The sequence below is a fragment of the Sceloporus undulatus genome, unplaced genomic scaffold (genome assembly GCF_019175285.1).
Source record: "Sceloporus undulatus isolate JIND9_A2432 ecotype Alabama unplaced genomic scaffold, SceUnd_v1.1 scaffold_20, whole genome shotgun sequence".
NCBI classification, from domain to species: domain Eukaryota; kingdom Metazoa; phylum Chordata; class Lepidosauria; order Squamata; family Phrynosomatidae; genus Sceloporus; species Sceloporus undulatus.
The window spans coordinates 1658693-1685592 of NW_024802942.1; the positions used below are offsets into that span (position 1 = coordinate 1658693).

At 38.4% G+C, this 26900-nt stretch overlaps 1 protein-coding gene across 1 annotated transcript; it reads right to left on the reverse strand.

Moving 5' to 3' along the window:
* Positions 1-669: 669 nt before the first annotated feature.
* Positions 670-25388, reverse strand: LOC121917499 (NADP-dependent malic enzyme-like). The gene is made up of 5 exons (XM_042443525.1): positions 25271-25388; positions 19849-19991; positions 15415-15588; positions 4226-4324; positions 670-1124 (listed from the first exon to the last, which is right to left on the reverse strand). The coding sequence occupies exons 1-5, from the start codon at positions 25320-25322 to the stop codon at positions 957-959; spliced, it is 636 nt and encodes a 211-aa protein (XP_042299459.1). The 5' UTR covers positions 25323-25388; the 3' UTR covers positions 670-956.
* Between the last annotated feature and the right edge of the window lie 1512 nt (positions 25389-26900).

Sequence of the window (26900 nt, forward strand, 5' to 3'; positions counted from 1 at the left end):
AATAAACTGGCATGCTTAGTCTGACCCTTTTGCCTTTGGACCTGTTCACTACATCCCTGCAGTCTGTAGCTCCCTCTCTCAGATGGAATTCAGTGCTCAATTCCCTATGTTTCTTGTACAGACTTTCCTAAAACATTCAGCAGGCCATTTGGAAAGACGTTCATGAACTACAGTCTCTTGTCCAGCCTGGCTCTTAAATTAAATTGTAACTTTGATGAACAAAGGATTTTTTTTGTATTCAAACAACATTAATTCTTTTCCTTTTTTTAACAAAAAAAGAGCACCTGTGTTCTATATTATTTAGAAAGTATTCATCACTAAAGGTTCTAAAATTAAGGATAGCAGCATCCAAGACTTTTATCCTAGTTTCTTTTTTCATGGATTTACCAGGACTTACCCTCCATGTGAAAATCAGGCACACTGCTGGCTGACAAATATTCTCAGTTGCACTTGAGCCAAGAACACAAAATGCTTTTTTTTTTCATCTAGAAGTATTTGTTCTAACATCAGAAAATAATAAAACATGAAATAAGTGTGTCACATTTTAAACAGTCATGTTGATATATTGCTTTTACACTCAATATTACTCTTCTAAGATTAATGGAAAAACTGTAGCACAGAACCATAATTTCATACAGATGTCAAGGTAGACAATAAGTACATTTCTACTTTAGTTTCTGTATTTATCTTTTATTATAATGAATCTAGGAGAATCCCTTTGAACTTTAAAAAAGACTCAAATTATCCTTTATTCTCTTATTTGTAGACTAATTTTGCTTAATTAATTAGCTTAACAAACTATTAAAATTTCTAACCAAACATCCATGGCTTTCAGGGCTGTTAAAAAGGAAAAGAAATATAACCTGAGTTTGATAAACTTGTGCTATGATTTAATAAATGATGAAAACTAGTAAGTATCCGGGTGCTTCTAGTATTGTTGCAGTGCTATTTTTCTGTTACAATTTCCCAGTCTGTATTTTCATGGCTTCTTTGGGCCAGGTGTAAGAGTCTGTCAGAAAGCTTTCATAGTCAGTGCTATAAATCTGGGAGCGGATGAATGCTTCCTTGTTTTCTGGCTCAGGATAGAAAGTGGCGGTGTTCTTGCTGTAGGCCTCCTCTACAATCTAGGAGAACAAGACAGGTTCCTCATTGTTAGAATTTTACATCAACCTGAGAGATAGTTTATGATGGGGAAAGTCCAAAATTTACTATCAGGTATCTGATTCTCATCAGACTGAGACCAAAGAACTCAGTCTGACCAAAACATTTCTTTTTTCCTTTTGCAAAAAAAGCAGCTAGATTTATGGGGGAAATCACTGACACACAAATGTTGGAAGGAATTGTTATTAGCACAAAAACCTATCATTCGTATTAAATTGCTTAGCGCCAAAGTCAAAAATGACAGTCTCATGTTTTATAGAAGGTAATTCATTTTACAGACCATACTTGTTCATGTAAACCATCCAGTGGCCCTTTCACGCCACATAACTGTTAGAAGTGAAACCATGCTTAGCACTGAAGAGTCAAAAATGTCTCAGAAAGGGCTACAGAAATAGGATTAGATCGTTTGAGTGACCCAAAGTGTCATCCCTCCTTGCCTGCAACTGCACTATAGAAACAATCCCATTTGAGACCACTTTAACTACTCTGGCTCAATGCTATGGAATTCTGGGATCTGTAGTTTTGTCCGGTATTTATGCATCTCTTGTCAGAGTACTCTGGGACCACAACAAACTACAGTTCCAAGAATTCCATAGCACTGAGCCACAATAATTAAAGCACTGTCAAACTGGATTATTTCTGCAGTGTGTATGTAGTCCTTATCTACGGTATTATTATTATTTTATTTTCGTAGTTTAGTTTTTCCTAATGGCTGTAGAATTCAGTGCCTTTTAATACAGCATCCCTTGAGATTTTGGATTTAGGATACTCAATTTAAACTCAGGCTCAGCATTAAAGGAACTATTCAAGATGCTGAACCCAATGCTCAAAATCAGTTCAGCACCTTGGATAGCTCCTTTGAAGTTCAGATTAAAAACTAGAGCAGATTCACTCTTCACTGAAATGGGAGCCACCATCTGCCAGAGTTTCAACTACTGTAAACAAAATGCTGTGTAGGCTTACTTGGAATAGATTTATCAATCTATTTTCAGCCCCCATATCTCTCCCATGTGTTCATACATAAATCCCTTCCATCCTGTTTGTGTATTAATCTGAGTTGTTGTTGTTGTTGTTTTTTAAAAAAGTATCATTATTTTTAAAAAATAAATATTATAGGATAAATCCAATATTCTGTGGCTTCCTCTTACCAGCCCTTAATCCCACCTGGAAACACAAGATCCAGAGGGTTAGATGATTCCCTGTTGGATACTGGACTGCATATTACACCAATACTTGCAGGAATGCATCTTCTTTTATCTTCTTGCCCAGGAGCTCTAGTTTTCAGAAGCCACCTTTCTTCAGGGGCCATTCAGTGAAATAAATACATCATGCATTCACAAGGAAGAGGGATATCACTGGTGTCTTGACCATAAAATGCCTGTCCAAAGGAGATTTTGGCTCAAGTCCTTTTAGTAGTCCCAATGAAAGGAGACCGATTGAATTAACTGCTGAACTGTTTGAATCCTGTTAAATCAATGAGTTTATTCTATTTGGGAGTAATAATAGGATTCAAGCCATGATTGATACAAATCTTGTTTGGGAAATATTCCCCTTTATCCAGGCATTGTAAACTTTAAATATTACATTTTATGTTTACATTTTTAATTGTTATTTATGCAATTATATGTGGCTTGATGAGTTTTCAGCATCTTAATTTATTATTTTTTAAAGAATGTATTTGTATCTTTGTAGAACAGTATACTGACCATTATGGATGAAGGGTGCGTTTTCTTTTTTAAAAACATAAACATATAGTTTAAATATTTGGTTGGGACACTGCATGGGTTCAGCATTAAAAAACCTCATCATTTAGACTGATAATAAAATCCACTTAATTGTACTGTCTACTAAATCTGACTTTTAAAGAAAATCCTTTGTTTGCTGAAATGCAACAAAGAGAAAACTTTCTAACCTTGCTGAGATGTTTTGCTACACATAGAATGCTGGTTTTCTTGCAAAGTCTGCAAAAATGTGTTTTGACATTCATAATATCATATATTATGAGGATGACGGGAGATGAAAGATGATTAATTTTTCTACACACAGCTGGAATGAATTACCATATGAACATAAGAGAATCTTTATTCATAGAAGCTTACAGAGGACAAAGGGTGATCTTTACATGAGATCACATATGTCCCACTCAGCAATAAATGTAAGAACTGGATGACTCCTGGGAGATAAGAAAGAAAGAGTGGCTAGAGAGAAAGACTGGCCATACTGGACAAGGAAGCAGAGATCTCTTGTCTTTTTCATATTTTAGTGAAATATAAACCCTGGGAGAGAGAATTGAAGCCATGCTCAATGCTATTTTTTTCCAATGAAAATTTTCCTCAAATTCAATTTTCCATGTAAGGGAATATTTACGTATCATGTGAAACTGGGTTTGGGGAGAATCATATTCAACTCTCCAGTGAGCATGGAGCTCACTACATAAGCCATATGTCAGTCACTACCTTTCAATGGCCCTATTTAGACAGGCCTTTGCGGTGCCCCTGTCACATGCTAGGGGTTGGCCAAGGGCACACCGCCCATACATGCCTCACCCTTAGCACGTGACGAGGGCATCAAAATGGCAGCGCCCTGTACACACGGGTGCCACCATTTTGACGTGACAGACACCTAGCGTCCACACATCCCTGCATCATTGTGATGCAGCGAGTGCACCATTGGTGCAGTGCGGCGTCACAATGGCACCGCAGAAAGAACCCGCTTTTTGCGGGTTCTTTTTGCTGCGCGAGGGAGCCGCGCGGTTTGTCCGCTACAGCAAAACAAGGCACGGATAGACCACCCTTTTTGGGCAGTCTGTATCCCGCCAATAAGTTCTAAGGAACAAACATGAGTTTCATGAAAACAACCAGCAGGTGGCTGAACAGATGGTGCAGATAAACAATTCAATCATATATTGCTATTGCTTTGCAATGAATCATGTTATACTGCTATCATTCAAGGCAGTTCCTCACTTATGAAAAGAAAAATGACAAAAGATGTCATTAAACTATAATAATCACTTAAAACAACAAATTAACTCTGTTATTAATCAGAAGGTGTAGAATGAACTTACTTTTACAGCAATTTTCAGAGAAACCTCTTGAATTGATGCTAAAGGTGGATACAAACGACCCTCTTCTAAATGCTTCTTTGAAACCTGTTGACATATAACCTGGGAACAAAACAAAAGCCACTTATTTTTAGCCTTCCATATTGCAGATTTTTTTATTTTAATTTTTAAAAAAACCTTTGCCACAGTAATAATACCAAGGGTGGGGTTCTGTGACCATTCATCTATAACAAGCTACCCAGGGCTTGCATGCCATCATGCCACTACCTTTTCAAGGTGATGATACTGCATGCTCCAGTGAGGCAAGAGACTATGGTGGCAATGCTACTGGTAAAGTATCTCATGCCAGACAAGCTTTTGTTGAAGAGTCAGACTAAATGTTCCAAACAGCTATTGGGCCGCAGCAGTAGTGTGGGTGGTGGTGGTGGTGGTGACACTGACAGAGGGTCTCTCAAAGACAATGGCAGTGGTACCATAGCTAAAACTTGTCAGTAGAGCACAGAAAGTGGAAGAGTAACCCCCTTTTGAATGTCTTTACCATGAAAACCTTATGATGAAACAATCCAAAATGAAACCAGAGGGAAAATTAGACCTGAGAGATTGTCACATGAGTCTAAAAAGTGGTATTAAAGCAGGATAGTTGCTTCTATGATTAAACCTTATCAGATGATGTCATAACTGAACTACAGGGGTCTGTCATTCAACAAAAAAGGAAGAACAAGGGACCTCTTTTACTAGATCTGAGAAATCCAAGGGAAATCTAAACCAAGGGCCTTATCACATTACAAAAGGAAGACAAGAGGCAATGAGATAGGAGATAATCACACCGGGACAGGATTGCTTCCCCGTTCTTATCCCGTCTGTGACCCATCTACAGTATGACCCGAGTGGAAGTGATTGTGCGAATCACTTTCACATGAAAGCTGGCTGAAAAGAGCTTTCAGCCATCAGCTGAAAACACTTTCAGCCATCATCATGGTAATAACAGGTTCTTCTGTTATTACAAAAGACTGGAAATGACAGGAGAAAGCACTTTCACCTCACAGCTGAAAGCGCTGTGAAAGTGATTTGTGCTATCACTTTCACTCATGCTTCCTGAGCAGCTAAATGATAGGTTCAGAGCACTAGCAAGTGAAAGTGATTTGTGCAATCACTTTCACTCACAATTCCCTGCTGGGCCATATTTGAAAGTTCTTCCCGGTGGGAAGGATGGGACAGGACAATGACGGCCCATCCCTCATATGATAATCCCCACATAAAGGGCTTTTTCCTTACCTTCTCACATGGCCACGAAGCACTTCCGTGCTGTTCCCAACAGAGTCAACAGTAAAACCTTGCTTTTTGTCCTGCTGAAAAAATCTATTTGGCAAAAGTCACACTTTTATGGCAGGCTCCCTCTGGGGGGAGAACAGAAGTCCTATGGGATCATGTGGGAAGGTAAGCAAAAAGCTGCTTCTATCCCATTGCCTCTTGTCTTTCTTTGGTAGTACAATAAGGCTCCAAGAGTGGAGACACTATATGATCATCAAGGGAACACATTACATGATGAAGTAGAATTAAAAAGAGGATGGAAACAAAACACTAAAAAACTATATAAAAGAGATGAAAGAATGACAGATTAATTCAAGGAATGAACCTACAGTTTAACAGTCGAAGCTGTACTGACAGCACTTGAGAGAAACAAATCACAAGGAAAAGATGGCACATCAATAGAGGTGCGTCATGCTACAGAGACAGAATCTACTCTAATTCTAACTCAAATCTCCCATGAAAGCTAAATGATGCTCAAAATTCTACAGCAACTTTTATCATCTATGGAGTGAGAAATGCCAGATGTCCAAGCTGGGTACAGGAAATAAAAAAGGATCATATTGCAAATGCACATTGGATAATGGAGTGCACCAAAGAATTTCAGAAGAAAGTCAGCCTGTGCTTTATAGATAATAGCAAAAGATATGATTGTGCAGTTCTGGAAAAACTTTGAATCACTCTTAAAGAAATAAGACACATAAGAAGACACGACTCACTAGAAAATACAATAATGTTTGCTAATGTGGAAGGCAGAAGAGGAAGACTGCATTACAGATGGATAGACTCAATTGAGGAAGCCATAGCCCTTAGTCTGCAAGACTTGAGCAGCGCTGTTGATATCAGGGTGACCTCTTTGTCTGTCATTCATAGGATTTCCAGAAGTCAAAGTCAGCTTGACAGCAGTTAACAACAACAGGGCTTGTGTCATCTTCCTGTGCCATAGCAGGATCCATCACTAATGCCTATCTTCTTTCTACTATACCTTTTCCAGCCCAGTACAAAGTGATGAGAGACACAATTTAAAACTTCCCATAATCCGCCTGTGTTCCCCTACAGCAGCAGTTCCCAACCTGTGCTCTGAGGAGCCCTTAGGGCTCCATGTGTACTTTCCAGGTGCTCTGCAGCCACTCCAAGAAAATGAAAGAAATAAAAACTGAATGAAATTAAAGAATAAGAAACACTACTCCTAAACACAATTAACTTGTAAGGCATAGGGTAGGCCTCTTAGGGGCTCCACCATAGAAACTGGTTGTAAAAAGATTGGGAACCCCTGCTCTAGAGTATTTGGGGGAGATCTCATCATGGCAGCAAGTACCAGCCATCCACCATGGCTAAGGATGTGTGTATGCTGTGGCCCTTTGTTAAGCTCAGAGTGGGGAGGGCTTGGGGTGTTGTGAAGGGCAGAAGCAAATACCAACATTCACAATGGCTAAAACAAACACACAAAAATCATATGCAAGTGTAAATACCACCAACACATGTTAACCACCTCATCTAAACAAGGGTGGCTGCCTTATTGCTCAGAATTATTTTGTGAACGGCCACTTCAACGTTTCAGTTCCCTCACTGTTTACAGTACCCTCTCCACAACAACATGGTGGGGATAAGATCATGAAGTGTGTCACAATGGAAAACCATGCCATTAAAATGTGTTAGTCATCAAGATGCCACAAGACTTTTTCTTGGTTTAGCTACAACACATTAAGACACGTACCAATTTAAATATTCTTCTATAGAATTTTCCTCTGTGTTCAAAATGATTTTCAACAATCAAATTACATGAATACTTGGAACATCTTTTGATTCAACAATCAAGTTACATAAATACTTTTCAATGTCTAACTGAAAGCTGCGTCAACATTTGAGGCATATAGAAAGCAATGTTCATGAAAGATGGACCAGTGTCTTCAATCACTAATTTTATATATCTCAGTCACTATTAACAAGGTTTGTTGAATAGTGGCTAGGGTTGCACCTAACTGTTTGGATAGCACTCTGAGCAAATACAAGAGATGGCAAGCTACAAACCACTTTGGATGCTCAGTAAATTATTAAAAGCAGGGGAAAATAGGGGGAGACCTCAAAAAGTTACTTTGGATTCTCCTTGAAAACTGTGCCAGTTGGAACACTTTCCCCACTGTGTTGAAGATTATTTAAAAGGAAGATCTCATCCATTTTATTTCTGTTCCACATCTAATCCTCTGAGTGTCTGTAGAGCAAACTGACAGCTTTACTGGAGAAGCTACCTCCTTGGAACAAGTAATGATGGACACTCTGTGTGTTGTTTGCCTTCACGTTGTTCTTGACTTATGGTGACTCTAAAGTGAACCTATCACAGGGTTTTCCCTGGATATACTACATGTGGCTATATGAGATGCTAGGAACAGCCATAGGATGGCTTCATTAACTAAGGGGGTAAGTGCTAGAATCTAACAAGAAGTATATTGTCATGGACTTAACTAAGTCTATGTGATCCTGAATTTCATTCAGTGTTTAATTATTTGTTCTGTTTTCCTTGCATATAGTCCTTGAGATATTTTGTACCATCACTACTCACACAAAAATACATTTTTTAAAATTCAAATAAGACATTACCTAGCACTAGCAGTTACCACTTTTGGAAACTAAATATAAACCAAAGATTTCATGTCATGTTATTTACTCTTTTTTTTTTTTTTAATACAGGGAAGTGTTAATAAACCACTGACAGTCATTCTGTCTCAATTTATGTGCTTCTGTAAGTCAAGAATCCACAAGAGGGTGCTAAAGTAGTTGAGAAAGGGAGGCATATTCCTCCCATTTGATCATTTTTTCTAAGGCAAATCAGTAGCTACTCCTTTTCCCAGCGATGCTGTTGTTGCGTGCCTTCAAATCATTTCTGATTTCCAATTACTCTAAAGAAAACCAATAACAAGGTTTTGTGGTCAGGATTTGTTTATAGGGGGCTTGCCATTGCTTTCCTCTGAGGCTGAGAATATGTGACTTGCTGAAAGTCACACAATAGGTTTGCATGGCTGAAGAAAGATTCAGACTCTGGTCCCAAGCGTCACAGTCCAGCGCTCAAACCACTACATCCTGCTAGCTCTCCCTTGAGGGATATATTAGCCCTTATAAGGTACAAAGCATGGCTTGCATTTGCACATTTGTGAGAAAGCAGTCAAATTGTAATGTCTGTTTTTAGTAATATCTCCTTAGGTAACGGGACTTGCAGCTAAAACTGAAATTCAATCTAAGGATGCTGTCTACACTGTGAAAGAGTTGAACAATAATATTTGATCTGTAAAAACGTATTTCTCACTTTTTTCACATTCCTAATCTACCTACTAAAAAAGAAGAAGCCTAAAAGCTGAAACTCAAGAGCTATGAAGGGGTTTGCTGTTGACGTCCTTTGAGGCTGAGAGAGTGTGCCTTGCCCAAAGTCACCCAGTGGATTTCCATGGCTGAGTGGGGATTTGAACCCTGGCCTCCAGAATCATAGACCAGCACTTGGACTGCTACACCACAGCTATGCAGCAGAAAACTGAGGGTAGAAAGTTGATGTATTGACTTCACCTCCTTGAAATTAAGTATAAATGTGTGTGTGTGCATGTGTGTGTAAATTCAAGTCTCCTGTCCACTTAGGCAATCCCATTAATTTCATAGGGTTTTCCTGGGCAAGGAAATACGGTGGTCCCTTCCCTTACGCAGGAGATTCGTTCTGGACCCCCACATAAGGGAAATTCCACATAAGCTCAAGCCCCATTAAAGCCAATGGGGCTCGTGCTTGCAGCAGTATGGTGACGTGGCGGTGAGCGTGGCACCGTTTCTTCCAGTGTGGCTTCTAGCGTATGCTGGAATCCACGTGAGGCATGCATGCGTATAACACAGGCACACTATACTCAGAGGTAGTTTAGCCAGTCCCTTCCTCTGAAACATAGGCGGTTTAGAGACCACCCCTTTGGGGCGGCCTGTACCCGCCCCTTTCCCCGACGGATCGGTGCCTCAGCTGCCACAGCAGCAGCCCTGAGGCCCTGATCCGCCGCTTTTCCAGGCCGTGGGGAAGCGGCAAAAGGCCGCTTCCCCACAGCCTGGAAAGGGGTGTCCTTGGGGCTTCAAGCCCTAAGGACACCCTGACACAGAGGGGAAAGGGAGAAAGGGTCCACTCAGCCCCTTTCTCCTTTGTGTCGCTGGCGCAGCCATGTAAAGGCTGCGCCAGCGACACAAAACCAAGAAGGAGCTCCAAAACGTGACGTTAGGATGTCACGTCCGCGCTGCTCCGTTTGGAGGTGGCGCGGACGTGACGTCGTAATGGCGGTGCCCATGTGGACAGGGTGCCGCCATTTGTACGTACTCTGTATGTACTAGGGTTGGGGGCATCTAAAAGAGACCGGCAACCCTAGTATGTACGGAGTACATACAAAACGGCCCGTCTGGAAAGGGACATAGTCTATAGCACCTGCTATTCATTGGTAGTCTCAGATCCAAATACTAACTAGGGCTGACCCTGTTTAGCTTCCAAGATCAGAAGGGATCTTGAGGTATTTATTAGTAAACACAGCCACTCTATTATCACAAATAGTTTCTAAAAATCTTCATCTTCTGTTTCCAAACTTTGCATATTGCTGTTCTACTGTCCAAGGGAAAGAAATACTGTATCCATGACTTCAGAAGTATTTTGTCAGTCTTTGGACTCTAGCAAAGTGTCACTATTCAGCTTGCAGAATAAGGCCCATATTTTAAAAGGAAATGAACACAAATATAAACTTAAATATAAATACAACACTGACAGTGCAACTGGACTTTAACTTATAAGCTTATCTATTTGTTGTTACTGTTACTGTGAAGAGAACCTATTCGCTGGTTTCATCAATAACTACCTTGGCTTTTTGAAGATATGTTTGAATTTCAAATGGAATTATATCTAGAAAGACTTAACTACAGTACATTCAGTTGCAACTATAACTTATTTATGTACATATACATGTATAAGTCTAGAAATGTTAGCCAAAAAAAACTTAAATCAATTTATCCACAGGTCAGTATAATTACTGTACTTTAACTCATAAAAAAAGGAACTATTCCATTCTCTGAGTATAATGGCAAAAGATAAGAGCTTAGTCCATTCCAAGAAGACCTAAAAGAAGCACTGACCACCTCTACTCTCTCATCCATCCAGCCTTCTGTCAGTTTTGCCTGACAGAATTTGTAAGTTTTTGGCATCATTTTCCATTGTTTCATCCTTTACATCCTTTGCCACATGCCCCTAAGTTCTATTTATCCATGGGTCATATCAAAACCAATAATTCTGGCCCCTACACCTGCCCTCTACATATACATGAGGCCAACTTATTTGCATGTATATATGGTAATTCATAATTCTCCGACATGTTGGTTCTGCTTGGTATGTCTATAAAAATGCCACTTGTGAAATTACCTGGTAATTGTGCTTATCCGGTACTAGGTTTATCTTTTCAAGCACAAAGCTGAACTTTCTTTTACTTTGTATGAAAATAGGAAGATCTAAAAATAAACCTTACTGTTCTGACAATTTCTTCTCATTTCTTTTATTGGCTTTAACTAGAGAACTGACAAATTAGAAGATGAAAACTGGGCCGTAGTGAACACTAGGCCACAGTTCACTACTTCTAGTTACAACAATCTGCAGATGTCTCCACTGGCAAGCCATGGCAGAAAGTTTTCCTTTTTATTCTTCTGATTACAGCTGAAGTAAGTACAATTTGAACATGAGAATAACTTTCGTTTGCCACAATATTTCAAAGGAAGGAACTTGGAATTTGGAAAACCACCGCTGTATATTCCTTGCCTAAGAAAACCCAATGAAATTAATGGGGTCACCATAAGACACACACACACACACATACACACACGGGTTGGTTCCAAATAGGATGAGCAATTTTGAAGCCCAGGTCCTCTGGCTGAGAGGGCATTAGGATGGCTAGATGTGCACTCCTAAAAAATGGGGGGGGGGCTCCATATAAAGTGGTGACCCAGTTCTGGTTGAGGAAAGTTCTTCAGGCTGACTGCTCCTGCCAAAAGTATTCTTCCAGTGGTAGCAAGCAGGACATTCAAGAGGTGATGCATCAAAAATGGTTTAGATATACTCATTTCAAATCTACTCTATTCTCCAACCCCAAAAGGAAGAACTAGCATTTCTAATGTATCTTTTCTTCACTACCAATTGCCACCAGAGAAAATATAAAAAGATCTGCTGGACTGAAAAAGACAGCACCTGCAACCCTTCTACAATGCTTCTGCTCTGGCCAGTGAAGCTGACCATGCTTGGGATGAGGCAGTAGATCCATTGCTTCACTCCTCCCCAATCCTATGTAGTCTCACTGAATCCTTTGCATTTTCAGTTTAAAGCAATAGGTGCTCAATAGGGCTAACTCCCACATGCAAGATGGCAAGTTATGAGTCTGAAAAAAGTTAAGTTTGTCAAAATTCTGAAATCCAGGCTTTTATTTTTAAAAATTAGAAAATATTTATTATTATATTTATTTATTTTGAGTATTTATACCCTGCTCTTCAGCTACCCTGCTGGATCAGTTCAGACTCTATCAAGTTCACTATTCTGTTTCCCATAATGGCCAGGTAATCAGATGCCTTGGGAAACTTACAAGCAGGAAATAATGCAAAAGCCACATCTTCTGTGTCCCACCACCAACGCCTCCAATTTTCCGATGCCTCAAAACAGTGATATTTGGGATTATATCCATTGATATCATTGTGTTCCATGAATTTATCAAATTCTTTTTTTAGAGCCTGTAGCAACAAATTCTCTGAGTTAATTATGTGTTGTGTGAGTAGTAAAGTGCTTCCTTTGCAGATAAGACATAACCAGTCAAATTCATTCAAGATGTGAATATGCTTTTGTTTCCTTGACACTCTGCAGCATGATTGAAACCAGACCCAAGTGTTCTAATGGTTGTAGTATGACTATAATGAATGAGACTTGAAATCAGGTACACTCACAATGCAATCTTTTACCTATCTACTCTTATGAAGTCCTACTGAGTTGAGCAAAACAAATGTGTTACTCCCAGCGAATGTGTTTGATTATAGCCTTAATGAGGAAGCACACTGTCTCAAAAACCTAGGTGGCAAAATCTGCATTTTGTTAGCCACCTATATGTTTATCTTACAAAATTATTACACAGTCTCTCTCACTTTCTTACACTTTTTTTTAAACTGCTAAAATTGTGTGTAAAGAAAACCAGTTGCTGCTTACTTCCTCTCAAATTTGACATCGGAGAGACTTTATAGTCCAATGCATGCCTCACCTTTTATTTTGGAAGTTTCCACAGCACTTTACAAATTATACATAAATTGCTTCACTAAACCAAATTAACCAGGCATTGCTTTTAAAATGGACGTGGCAGCTTAGGACACAGAATGAGGACTGCCATATCCAACTGAAATTACAGAGGAAGGATTTTAGCAAAGGGTATAAAATTAACCAAGTTCCTCTCCAATGGATCGCTGCCCATTTTGGTTTTTCAAAGCTAGTGGAGAGAGCCTGGCCCTTGATTTACACAATTAAAAAGTGTGAAGAAAGGTTGCTCGAAGAAAGGCATTCTGCCAGCAAATTTAAATACCTGGTTTAGCGAAGCCAATGATGGAATTTCCAAAAGTTAAACCTCAGAACAGGGGGAAGCAAAACAGCACCACATTATTCACTGGAACAATAAAATTTAGTGTGTTTCATGATTTCATATTTGGATGACAGGGTCTGAGGTCACTGTTCCTCCTACAAAAAAATTACTGAGGAGGCAGGCACCAAAAATTAGGACTAGAGTTGGAGATGACAGCTTCTTGACACCTGGGAGCCATATCCCAGAGGCCTCACCTCCAATCCAATCCTCCCCCCCCCCCTTGACTTCATGGAGCAATTTTACCATTTTTCAGCACTCCTGGTTGTTTTAGCCCAGGGAGGCTTCCTTCTCCCCCCCCCAAAAAAAATTCAGATGTAATATCCTGGAAAGCATGGAAGGATTTTCTAAATCAAAAAAGAAAAACAAGGTGTTTTGGGAACCGTGGGAGCCACCATGGCCACAGGCTGCATTTTGCCCATGAGGGGCTCTGCTATTTATGGTTTTTGGAATATTTTTTATGTTGTTTTCTGTACTAGGTGTGGAATGTGATTCACTTTCTTAAGTATTCCTAACAAGAAACCAATATCCAATCGTGAAGAATGGCTATTTCAATCTCTGTTTGAAAGAGTTTAATGTGCTTCTGTAAATTTTGTTGGCATTTTAGTGACTAATTGTTTTTACTTAAGTCTTAAAGTTTTGATGAAATGCCTTTAATTAAACAAGAATTTAAATTACTAACAGGCACACATTTGATGGTAGGAATCTGCGTGTTCACAGTCAGTGTCCTCATTTTCACCACTACCTTCTTTATACAATACAGTGCGCCCGCGTTTTATGTGGGTGCGCCATACATGGCTTTCAGAATATGCTGAAAGCCATGCCGGAAGAGCCCTTTACATGCCCTGGAAGAACTCATGGAGCACACGCCTGTGGAACAGGCGCACTGCCATGCCACAGCCCACCATGCACGCAAGCCCCATTACTTCCAATGGGGCTCCAGTATACATTGATTTCCCCTTACATGGAGGGATCCAGAACGGATTCCTGAGTAAGAGGAGGGCTCACTGTACTATCTTTTTAAAGTGGGAAATGCTGCAATGCATATTTCTGTCAGGCTATCAACATTTCTATGAAGAGGTGTATAATTAAATCAGAGTTAAATACACACTCAATATGTATTTAGTATTAACTACTACACTAGGTATTTTGCCTATATGTTTATTTAGTCCTCTCAAGGGAGAAAAATATGTTTAATTTAAAAACTGGTTGGCTCAATCTGTTGAAATTTTGTTTCACTTACACACAAAGGCAACCATTCCACATACTTTATCTGTTTCATTGTTGAGATTTAACAATTAATATTTCTTAGGTTAAAATTACAGGGAAACGAACAAATGGCTTTATTGCAGGGCCTGGCAGCAGTCCAATGGATTTTATAAGATATTCTCGATAGCAATATTTATTGAAGCCAAATATAGTCAATAGGCTTCCTACAGAAGATGATTATAACTGAGATAAGGTGTTTAAAAAGCGTGCTGAGAATACTGTGGACAGTCAAAAAGACAAACAAATAGGTCCTAGCCTGGATCAAGCCTGAACTCTCCCTGGAAGCCCAGATGATGAAACTGAGGCTGTTGAAGACAATAATGCTAGGAAAGGTGGAGCGTAGTAGAAAGAGATGAAGACAGCACTCGAAATGACTAGACTCAATAAGGGAGGTCACGGGCTTGAATCTGCAGGACCTGAGCAGGGCAGTGTAGGACAGGGGTATTTGGAGGTGGCTCATCCATAGGGTCGCCATGAGTCAGGGTCACCTCGAAGGCAGTTAACAATAACAAATTATATAACAGTGCTGTCCGCTCCACACAACACCACTCTTACATGGGGCAGTTATACAGTATAAGGTTTCTTGCACCGTTGCATCATTGCTGCTAGTTAGTGGTATTATTCAGCATATCAAAGGCCTTATACAGACAGGCCAAAATAAAGCTGCTTTGGGCCACTTTGGAAGTATGCTGTTTAAATGATGCATGCATCCTAAGAGTCCGGAAGTCACGCTAAAGCCACAGTCCAGTCCTAAGGACTGGAGCACAGCTTTGGTGCAGCTTCTGAACTCTTAGCATCATTTAAACAGCATACCTCCAAAGTGGCCCAAAGCAGCTTTATTTTGGCCTGTCTGTATGGGGCCAAAGTAGAAGCAAAAAAAAAAAAAAAAAGTCATTCTAGCATCTATTTAAAAGTAAATAAAAGAATTAACACTTAGTTAAGCATACAAGGAATAGCTAGTACCTCTGCAGTAGTGAGGAAAACATCTTCACTTATATGTTTAATTCCACATGAAACAACTGCAAGGGCAACTCCTGGAAACACGTAGGCATTGTTACCCTGCCCAGGAAAAAATGTTCGTCCATCTGGGAGAGTGACTTTTTTAAAAGGGCTTCCACTTGCAAAAATGCCACGCCCCTGAAACAGACAAGAGTAATTTAGGAGATCTTACCAGTAAACATAGCATTGAAAAGGTTGTCATAACATCAACTATATCTATAAAGCACTGTTTTTAAAATAAATGAACTATATTGGAACTATAAAAATCAACACACCCAGAATCTTCGTATTCTTAACATGCGCTGTAAATATCATTGTTTTGGTATATGCTCAGTATCAAGGCAAATTCATGAAGCCAATATAGAACCAGTATCTCCACTTTATATCCATTTCCATAACTTTATCATTATGCCTGTTTGTTTTTTGGCATATTTCTGTGATTTATGGTAAGAAAAAAAAAGTTCCTTTCATGTGTCTTTTTCTGCCTTTAGGGAAGCTGGAATTAAAACCTTGGGAACTAGTTTCAGCCATTAACATAAATATAAGCCCACAAAACTGAGTTCAAAACTCTGGACAAGTCTTCTGATAACTTTAGGTATATATGGAGGTATATATATAAAAATAATGTATGTTCTCCTAGGAAGGGTCAGGATGGTTTGCAGTAAGACAGCAAAATGTCAGTGATGATGGCTGTTTGTATTTGGTTACATTTCTGGGATATATGATAATAAACTGGCATTATGTCCTATTTCATGGGATTTATATGCTATTTTCCCCTTTTGCTGAAATTCTATTTTCTATAAAACAATTGTCTTAAAGACTGAGGTCCTCTTTTATGTATGGCTCATGTAATTTGCAATGGTGCCACTGTGAATCTATAATGCTAGTTGTGGTTGTAACTCACATCTATTAGGACTAAATCAGGATAGAACTACAGGGAGTGGGGTGGGAGGAGGAATAAGAGCACTGCAGCTCCAAATACGGTAAATATTCTGGTACCCTCATGAGATTTCCCTTGAGTCCAAAAATTTCTAGTACTGCAGAGAGAGAGAGCGAGAGAGACTGAAAATCCTCTGCATGGTTTGCTACATTCACATGCCTTTACTAACTTTGGCTGTCCCTTTTTTTGGGTGCCTAAACTGTATATCTAAATGCACAACTGAAGTTTTATATTTCTATAATGCTAGAAATTTGGAGAGTGAAAGAAAGTTTCATGGGGGGGGGGGTTCAGAACTTTTATTTCGGAGAATCATGCCCTCATTTTGCCTTCCTCCCCACAAAACTACATCAAATTGAGAGAGGGCTTTTTTTTAAAGGAGTACAAAACTGTGAGTCTATCCAGAAGTGTGTAAAGGATTGGAATCTTAATTATTAAATTTAAATTTTTAAATAGAAGGGCCTTTAATTTAGGGTCTTGCAAACAGGACTATAACAAAACATCATCACTGTCTCATTATCCAAAGAACAAGGTTTAATTTGGTGTAGAATTATTGCACCATTTGGTATTTCATTATATGTTTAATTCTGGTCACCAGATGGAGCTGCCCCTTATAACTGTGCTTTTAAAATATTTGCATTCCTGTTTCATTCCTGCTGCGCACTCCAATGTAGACTTTTCAGTAGGCAAATAGGATATGCTAAATTTTTGTTCTATTTACAGAAGTATCAAGTTAGCCTAAGAGAAATTCAAGGTGGAAAACTTGTAACCCAATAGTGAAAATAAACAGTTTTGTCTCATACGCAGCATGTAACATTTTGGTAACATATAGTTTTATTCCAAGTTCTTGCTCCAAAGCAATGGACCAATTTTAAAAGATGGTTCATTTATTAAATATTTTTCAGTTTTCATGCATATCAATAACATACATATTAAACACCACAACTAGAAATCTTTGCGAACCAGTGCTTATTTTTTGTTTAAAATCAGTATGTAGAGAGATCTTGTAGCACCATTGAGACTAACTGAAAGAAAGAAGTTGGCAACATGAGCTTTTGCAGACTTAAGTTTAATTCCTCAGATACAACTGATCAAGTAGAAGGCCAAGGGCAGACCTATATATGCCATTAGTATGTGAGAATGTCAGTTCAAATACAGAATCCTTTGTGTATGGAAATGAAGTGGCAATATAGTTTTAATGATAATCGTTGGTCAACAAATGCAGTGGAAACTAGCCTGTAGGTGAGGACCATAGATGAGTGTGTGACATTTTCACACACTGATGGCATATATAGGTTTCTCTCTGGTTTTCCACTCCATCAAATGCATCTGTGGAAGTAGACTTAAGTCTATGAAAGCTCACACTGCCAACTTCTTTCTTCCAGTTAGTCTCAAAGATGGTATAAAATCCCTTTGCATACTGATTCTATAGCTATTGTTTAAAATGTATCTGATTATGTTTATCTACCTCATGGATGAGGAAGCTGACCTGGTATGCTTTACAGAAACTTGGCTGGGTTCTCTAGTAGGGTATTGTGTTAGTGAGCAGATGAGGGAAAGTGGACAAAGGGGAATGGTTATGGTCTATAAAGACCATCTTAATCTGACCAGATTACCTATCAGGGAGCTGAAGTACATTGAGTGTGTATACCTCAGCCTGAAGACCAGAGTCAGACTTGTAATTCTATTAACGTGCAGTCCACTCCACTGCCTATTAGACTTTCTCACCAAACTCAAAGTGGTCTCAGGGTTGGTGTTGGAATTGCCCACACTTTTGATCTTGGGTCATTTCAACATCCCATTTGAGACTAGTCTGTGGAGTGCAGTCTGTCAAGTGCAGCTCATAGCATCTATGTCAAACATGGGCCTATCCCAACTGGTCTCAGGGCTCACACATTCTCCAGGACTCACTCTTGATTCTGTTTCAGTTCAGAACACATAGATTTGTGGGCACGGGTGATTAATACCTCCAAGTTGTCATGGACAGATCATCTTCTGGTCAGAGTTAGTATCATAGTTACTATATGTCCCTGCAAGGGTGGTGGACTTATTACGATGGTCCACCATTGAAGATCTATCAGGATTCTGGAAAGCCCTAGAGGGTTTTATGATTCTGTTGAACCCCTGGCCAATAGATGGAATCAAGAGCTAAATAGGGCTATTGACATTATCTCCCCCAAATATCCTCTCCAACATGTTACAAAATGGGCTCCTCGGTTCACCGAACACCTCAGGCAGCTAAAACAGGAATGATGACAGATGGTGGAAAGCCTGGCTTATATCTGACACGACATGAACTTCCTGACAGTAAGGGCTGTTCGACAGTGGAACAAACTCTCTCAGAGTGTAGTGGAGTCTCCTTCATTAGAGGTCTTCAAACAGAGACTGGATGGCCATCTGTCGGAGATCTTTTGATTGTGATTTCTTGCATGGCAGGGGGTTGGACTGGATGGCCCTTGTGGTCTCTTCCAACTCTATGATTCTATGATACAGAGAACACCTTCCTTCCTATAAAGTGACAATACATGCAGCAAAGAAAGCCTTCTTCTCTGTACATACTGCATCTTTGAACTTATGTCCTGCTGAATTATTTAGGATAGTGAGGGGTCTGACTCAGGCGACTTTGCCTGTGAATCCAATTCTAGAGCCCTCAGCAGTTTATTATGATGCCTTTAATGATCATTTCAATATCTCAGATAAGAGCTGACTTAGTTGGCAATGCAGTGTCCAGCAACTCTGTGAGCAGGATTGCACTGGATCAGTTTCAATTGGTGAGTACTCCACATATGGGCAAGCTAGTAACTATTTGGCTAGTCATCCAGAAAGGAGATGCAGTCACATCTCAGCTACAACATATTATTAATGCATCTCTCTGGGAGGGATGTTTTTCATTTTGCTTAAAAGAAGCAGTGATATGACCACTTCTGGGCAAAAAAAAAAAAAAAAAAAAAAAGTCCTCCTGGACCCTCTGGACTTAAACAACTAAAGAGCAATATCAAATTTCCATTTTTGGGCAAGGTGATGGAGGAGAAAAAGAAAATCATCTTTTTGGTTTTCTTTTCCACTTGTTAGAGAGGAACTCTATTAGTTCCAAAACATTACACTGAGACTAAAGAGACTCAAGTTCAAATCTTATTTTCTCCATGAATTGCCCTGTGTTAAATGGAATTTAAATTCTCATTGCTTACACAGCATTTTCAGTTGAAAACTACTGGATTTTGCCAAGTAATATGACTTTCTGATGGTCACATGTTCGTTTCCAGTGACTACCTTTAAAAAATAATGTTAGAGGTAACACATAGACAGAGCCTTCATTTTTGAAATCTTATCTACAGAGCATGAGGGTTTAAATACCTTATTTTAAAAAAATATATAAATTAACATCTCATTACTCTACCTGGCTGCTGATAAATCCTTGTGTATTATTTCCAGCTAAGTATAAATAAACTTTCTTGCCTTACCTCAGTTAGATGGTAGCAATCCTCAGCAGAGCATTCTGCTTTGCTAGTTGGGTTACTCAGGGCAAAAATTATTGGCCGCTTGTTGAATGAAGCCATAGCCATGATGATATTTTTCGTAAATGCTCCACCAATGGCAGCAACCCCTAAGGAAGATAGAAAAAGTAAAAGATTCTGCTTTGGAATACCATTTTTCTTCATACGCCTCTAAAGATTTTCAGTGAGTGTTACAAACAATGTCAAATGGTTTGTAACTGTATTCATTTTACTATGGTTATTTCCTTCTTCTTGCTGGTCCATACTTAAAAATATACAAATTGCTAATCAGACATAATGATTTCTGAATAGCTGAAGATAGGAAACTGTAGACTGAACTACAGTTTACAAACGACACTGAGATGCTGCCCCAAAGTAGCTCACACTTGGAACATCATGACCGTACTCATATCAGTCATTTACATGGGATGGGGATGAAGAAATAAACAACCTGTTAATTTCAAGATGTTAACAACAAATTAACAGCCTCTTAATTAACAAAGGGCAATCTTGTCAAAAAGCTACCATTTTTGACAGCATCTCCTTGTTGGCTATAAACTGCAATTCCACTGTGATCATATAAAATAGAGCGGCATGAGATTATAGGAAATAATTATGCACTGCCTGACATGCTTGAACAAATGTCATACCTCTCTTAATAAAGGGCAGATTTCACTTTTTCTTATTGCTTTCACTAAGATGTCCTATACAGGCTGAGTATCTCTTATCTGAAATGTTTGGCCCCAGAAGTGTTTTAGATTTTGAATTTTATTATTTATTTATTTGGATTTTGGAATACGTGTGTGTGTGTGTATTTGTATATAATGAGATATCTTGGAGATGGGACACAGGTCTAAACATGAAATTCATTTATGTTTCATATAAAGCTTATACAAAAAGCCTGAAGGTAATTTTATATACATTATTTTTTAATAATGTTGTGCATGAAGCAAAGTGTGTGTACACTGAAACATCAGAAAACAATGAGGGGACTATCTTAGCCATCCATGCAGATAATTTTTGATTATTTAGGATTTCCAGATAAGGCATATTCAACCTGTATAATACAGTAATGAAATTTTCACACTGCAAATATATGTAGGACAATTCAGGTTTCCTACGGCTTCAGCCTTTGTTAAGAAAGTAAAAATATTTAAATATTAAAAATATCAAAGCCAAGGCTGTTAGGCTCTAGCTTTAAATCAGCAGAGTTGCAGAACTGTGTCTTGTCTAACTATGCTTCTCTAAGAACGGAGACTGATTCAAAAAACAACACAAGTAGTTTGCAGTTTAAACAAAAGTTTACTAATGGCTTTAATCTATATATAAATAGAAGGTATATACTAATCTAACTAATGGATAGTTTAGATAAAGAAGAAATCTTTATCTCACCATCTTTCAAAAAAAAATGTTGAGAGAGGAAGAAGCTGGGGAATCCAACAGGGCAGGAGAAAATCTTCTTGTGTGAGAGAGAATACTTCCCAAAAGGGTGTATGACCTGAATCACATGGTTAGTTTACCAATTTGCAAAGTTATTGTCCTGTGATTCAGTAGGAGCAAATGGGATGTTTGAATGAGGGGAGATAGAGGGTTTGCATACTGGGCCTCATTCCCATTATGTTTTAAACCGCTTTGCAAACTGGTTTGAAGTGGTTTAAAAGACCCTTGTTTGCACTTGAGCTGAATTGCTGAAGCGGTGTTGAGAGGGGGGGAATGCACTAGACCCATTTAACACACTTCTTTTTGATGCTCACTTTTTCTGTCTTTTGCAACAAATCGATTCAGCACAAGTGTGAATAGGATGTGGATCCAAATCAATTTTTTAAATGATGTAATCAGATGATCATCCGCTGCAGAGGGTCCCTTTGGAATCAAATCATTGGTCAATGTGAACAAGAAGTTGGTTATTTAACAACAAGAAAATGTGATCTGAGCAAATGAAGTGTGAACCATGCTCCGTTATCGAATCAATCCATCGATTCGGATCACAAACTGATTTATTTGTAAGTGGGAATGAGACCTAGGAAATTCTATCTATCTAATGAGGGGAAGAGAGAATGTAAAAAATCATCCAACAATATGGAAGCAATCAGAGTATACTGTCAAAAAAGCCTTGCACAGAAAAAGTATTGTGGGACATTTCTGGCACACAAATTAAGAAGATTTGTGATTTTGTTAAGAATATTAACCACTGTGAAGTCGAAGGCTTTCACAGCCAGCATCCATAGTTTTTTGTGGGAAGACAGCTACATAGCCCTCAAAACCCACAAAAAACTATTAACCACTGTCTTTGCCAATACTGTGTAAAACTCTCAGAAGGCCTAAGATTTCTGTTGCTAGATTTCCTTTGCCAGCATGAAATGTTTAGAATTTAAATATCATCCACAAAATGAGATTTTATATACAGTAGATTTGCAGCAACATTGCATTGGTGTTTCAGACAATGCAGTTGCAAAATATTTGCAGCTGTGTTACCAAAAAGTAATTCATTTATTTTTATTTCTAATTACTTATACTATTTACAAAATGTAAACATATTTGCAATAGATGAAGGTGTTCCTCAAATTTCTCGCTGTTCAACAGGCTTGCCAATATTTGATTTCACAACCTGACTATGGCTTCCAATGTCTTCTGAGAAAAGAGGAATCTTGGCTTAAATCACTCATAGACAAGTGGCATAATCCACTAGTGTCCTATAGAAACTGCAATGAGACTCACTGTACAGTTTGTCATTTAAATGGAGGTCATGTCTCCAGTGGACTATGTACAGACTGAGACATTTAAGAATCTGAAATAATCACAAATTTAATTAATCTGTATTATATACTTTGAGCAGATGTGTAAAAATAGCTCTAGACTCAGTCAAATTCATACCAGCTTGAGAATGTAATCTTTCTTTATTACTGGGTTTTATTTTTTTATTTTTTTGAAGGGAGTAATTTTGTTTTGCTTTTTGCTCTGAATTCTTAAAACATCTCAAATAATGTACAGTTCAAAGGTTGGTTCCTAACATTTTTAAAGACTAATTGGTTTAAACAAAAGGTATTGGCTCATTTGGTCTAGGTTTTATGTGATGTTTCTTCAAGACAGTTAATGGGGGAAATGACAACCATTTCCAGCCAAAAATAAATTAGAAAATATAATTTTACTTATGCTTTATGGCTACTTTTATTGTCGTATTAAAATAATTGTTTCTGTTCTCAGTCCAATAATAACAAATCCTCTTCCTGAGCAGTGTCTAGCAAGGCTCCATATATGGCATTTGCTGAGACTCAAGTTTAATGAAAACCTTGGGAAATATCAGACAACATAGCAATCCTAGGTATGCATGGAGAGGTTTTAAACCATTAATCTCTTTCTCTCATACTTACACACACTTATCAGATTTGATTAGTCTTTTTTTGTTTAGACAGCACATCTCTCCTGTGCTGTGTATACTGCAAAACATAATACCATTTCGACATTTCCATATTTTGTTGTGTTACAACCTGGAATTGAAATGGATTTAATTGGCTTCGTTACCACTCCATTTACACTGTGAATGTGCAAAATATTTTTTGTGTGGTCACAAATGTAAACTAAACAAAAACAAACTGGTACTTGTTGGTTTCACCCTTCCCTAAGTGGTAAAAACATATTTTATAGCAATTAAAGCTGTGAGTCTTCTTGGGTAGTTTCCCATCAGCTTTGTATAACTGGCTACCTCAGTTCTTGCTCATCCGTCTTCTCAAATGTGCTCCAACTCTGTCAGGTTGGATGGGTGACATTGGTAAAAAAAAAACTGCATGCAAGTGTTGCTGCAGATTCCCAATCAGACTGAGGTCTGGGGTTTGATTGGGCCATTTTAAGACCTTTCACTCCACCCCACTGTTACCTGTGTGCTTGACATCACTGTCCTGGTAGAAAATCCCAAGTCTCTTGGAAACTGGAAAAGGTTCTCCTGTTTTTTGTTACATCCATCTTGCCCTAGATCCTGACCAGTTTTCCAATTCCTGCTATGGAAAAGCATCGCCACAAAATAATAATGCTACTATCATGCTTCATTATTGAGGATATATTCTCAGGTAAATAAATGTTGTTGGCTCTGTGCCACACATAAGCCTAAATTCTGTTATTCTCGACTAGAGCAGATCCACTGATTCAATCAGATCTACCTGCGGTTGATTCACTATTCAATAGTTAATTGAATACGTCTGCTGTAGTTGAGACTAACTAAAAGGATGGCACCATAGTGTTTTGGTTGTTGCTAAATGTTGTTCAGACGACTTAGACTTATTGCAACCTTATCAATGAGAGATCTCAACGTTACTCTGCCATCAACAGCCCTGCTCAGGTCTTGCAAATTCAGGGCTGTGGTTTCCTTGATAGCATCTATCCATTTGTAATGTGGTCTTCCTCTTTTACTACTGCCTTCTATTTTGCCAAGTATCATTTTCTTTTCTAGTGAGTCGTATCTTCTCATGATATGTCCAAAGTACAACAGTCTCAGTCAATTCGGCTTCTTGAGTTCATGCTGCATTTGTTCTAGCATCCATTTATTTGTCTTTCTGGCAGTCCATGATACCCGCAGAACCCTCTTCCAGCACATTTCAAATGACTTGATGCTTTTTCTATCAGCTTTCTTCACTGTCCATCTTTCACAACCATATACAGATATTGGAGATATAATGCAAGTGTGGAAAGGTCAAAAGGTCCTGTTTTTGTTTCTTCAGATAAGAGAACCTTTCCCACGTGTTTGCTAGGTTTCCCGTATGACTTTTTGCATACTCCAAACAGGCTTTGATATGAGTTTGTTTCAAAAATGTTTTTTTCCTTTGCCATTCTTCCATAAAGCTCAGCTTTGTGGAGCATCCAGGTAATAGTTATACCATGGATGGAGTGGTAACAAGAACAATGAAATCTAAATTCTAGATTGTAAGAGACCAAAATGAAATGTTAAAGGGGAATGAATACTTCTGCAGGACACTGTATATAATGATGAAGATTGAAATTTGCACGTTCTATTCTAAATGCCATGGGTGGTGCAGAATTTGAAAAGAATGGGGAGGATGGAGGTACCAACTATCCTAAATATATGAGGCACAACCTGAAAGGACAAGGATAAGCATAGGGACAGGTTAATAAATTCACTCAAATTTATAATTCTTCCTAATACTGATTTTTTAAAAACTAATTTCACATAGTTTGAAAAATTGAAGGCAACTATTTTATAGCTGCTGACACAAGATCCTTGAATGTTTTATGGATCACAGGTTCAGTATCTCTGTATTTATGGTGTTCAAAATCTTTTCTAAAGTTCATACATATCCACAGTGTGTGTGTGTACAAAATAAAATGGCAAGTGTTAGATGAATCGATAGATAGATATAGATGCAAATATATATGTTACCTATAAGAGCAGTTGGCTTAATTTTATTAACAATGTCCTCTAGATTTTTCATCTCCTCATGCTGATGGGCAAACCGTTGTTTTTCAGTTGTAAGCGAAGCTCGACCCTAAATTATAAAAGAATTAATTGAGTAAAGAAATACAGACTTGCATTTTTGTTTTCTGTTACAATGAAAGGTCTCAATTGTACTTCAAAAACATGTGTCTTCTCTGTTCTTAGCAGCTAGTCAACTTGAACATACTTGCTGCATGTTACAAATAAAAAAAAAATAGGTTTTCACCAAATACAGATAAGAGATATTTCATTAGTAATTTTTGCCATCGTTTGGAAGTATAGTGTTTTGAGGGAGATATGCATCTACACATTTCTGATTGTTTTGATATTTTTTTAAAATTCCCAGTTCTTCTAATCAAAATGAAGCTTAATGAAAACAGTTTAACTTGTGTGAATGCCACAACTGCTTTGTGATGATGCTACAAAATTATTCTAAATGGGTGCTGCCAAAGAAATAAAGACAATTCTCTCTAGAACACTGACGGGTAAGTTAAGGACAGGTTGACACTTTGTCCTAAAACAATCCACATACATAGTTTTTTGTGGGGTTTTTGGGCTATGTGGCCATGTTCTAGAAGAGTTTATTCCTGACATTTTGCCAGCATCTGTGGCTGGCATCTTCAGATTCTTGTTTTGCCAGATTCTCTGAAGATGCCAGCCACAGATGCTGGTGAAACATCAGGAATAAACTCTTTTAGAACATGGCCACATAACCTGAAAAACCACAAAAACTATGGATGCCGGCCATGAAAGCCTTCGACTTCACAGTCCACATACAGAGAGTGCTTACACTTCCTTGATAATTCATCACACCACTCATAAGAGATTTGCATATTTCTTTTACAATCACTGGACAGAGAGAACAGTATATTATCCTGTGGAAGGCATATAGTACAGCATCTGTAACTAGGGGATCTGAAAAAAGTACAAATACATATACAAACACAAGTGGTGGAAATCTAGTTTTACCTATTATTGGATAAGAGGCATCACCATTAAGAACTTAGCAGTTTGTGCTCTTCTTCTTCTGTTTATGCCCCAGTTGCTAGACTGTTTCACCTTTAAAAGGTTTATCTTCCACCTCCATGCTTATTATAAAACAGAACTGTATTCTTTTCTTAACTGGGTTGCTTCTTTGGATTTTCCTTCAGATACTGGGAACCATCCAAGTTCCTTTGGGATGACTGAGTAGGGCTCTCTGACTCACACGCACCACCTTAGGCCTGAAAGCATGGGAACTGGGAATAGCTTCAGAAGTGGGGACAGTTGTGTAGGAGGAGAAAACTGCAATCTAGCACCCAATAAGGTCAAGTTATCCCTCATATTACAAACCACAGATAACCCCAAAAGACATGGTGAAAACAGCATGTTTGACTCCCGCCCCAACGTTTTGGGCTTCAGTATTCATCCCAGTAAATATCTATTTCAATGACAGTTCACTTCTGGATTCTCAAATAAAGCTGGAGAAACAGCTATTTACTGTTACCATTATTCAAACTGAAGCAGTAATAATAATGTTATTAATTAATAGTATGTAGTAATGTAATAATACTAAGGATGGCTGCATACTTTCAAA

Coding starts and splice junctions, on each gene's coding strand:
- LOC121917499 (XM_042443525.1), bottom strand. CDS start 25,322: ATGAAAAATCTAGAGGACATTGTTAATAAAATTAAGCCAACTGCTCTT. Junction 19,992..25,270: donor TAAGCCAACTGCTCTTATAG/GTAACATATATA, acceptor TATCTTCCTTAG/GGGTTGCTGCCATTGGTGGA. Junction 4,325..15,414: donor TTTTCCTCACTACTGCAGAG/GTACTAGCTATT, acceptor TTTTGTTCCCAG/GTTATATGTCAACAGGTTTC.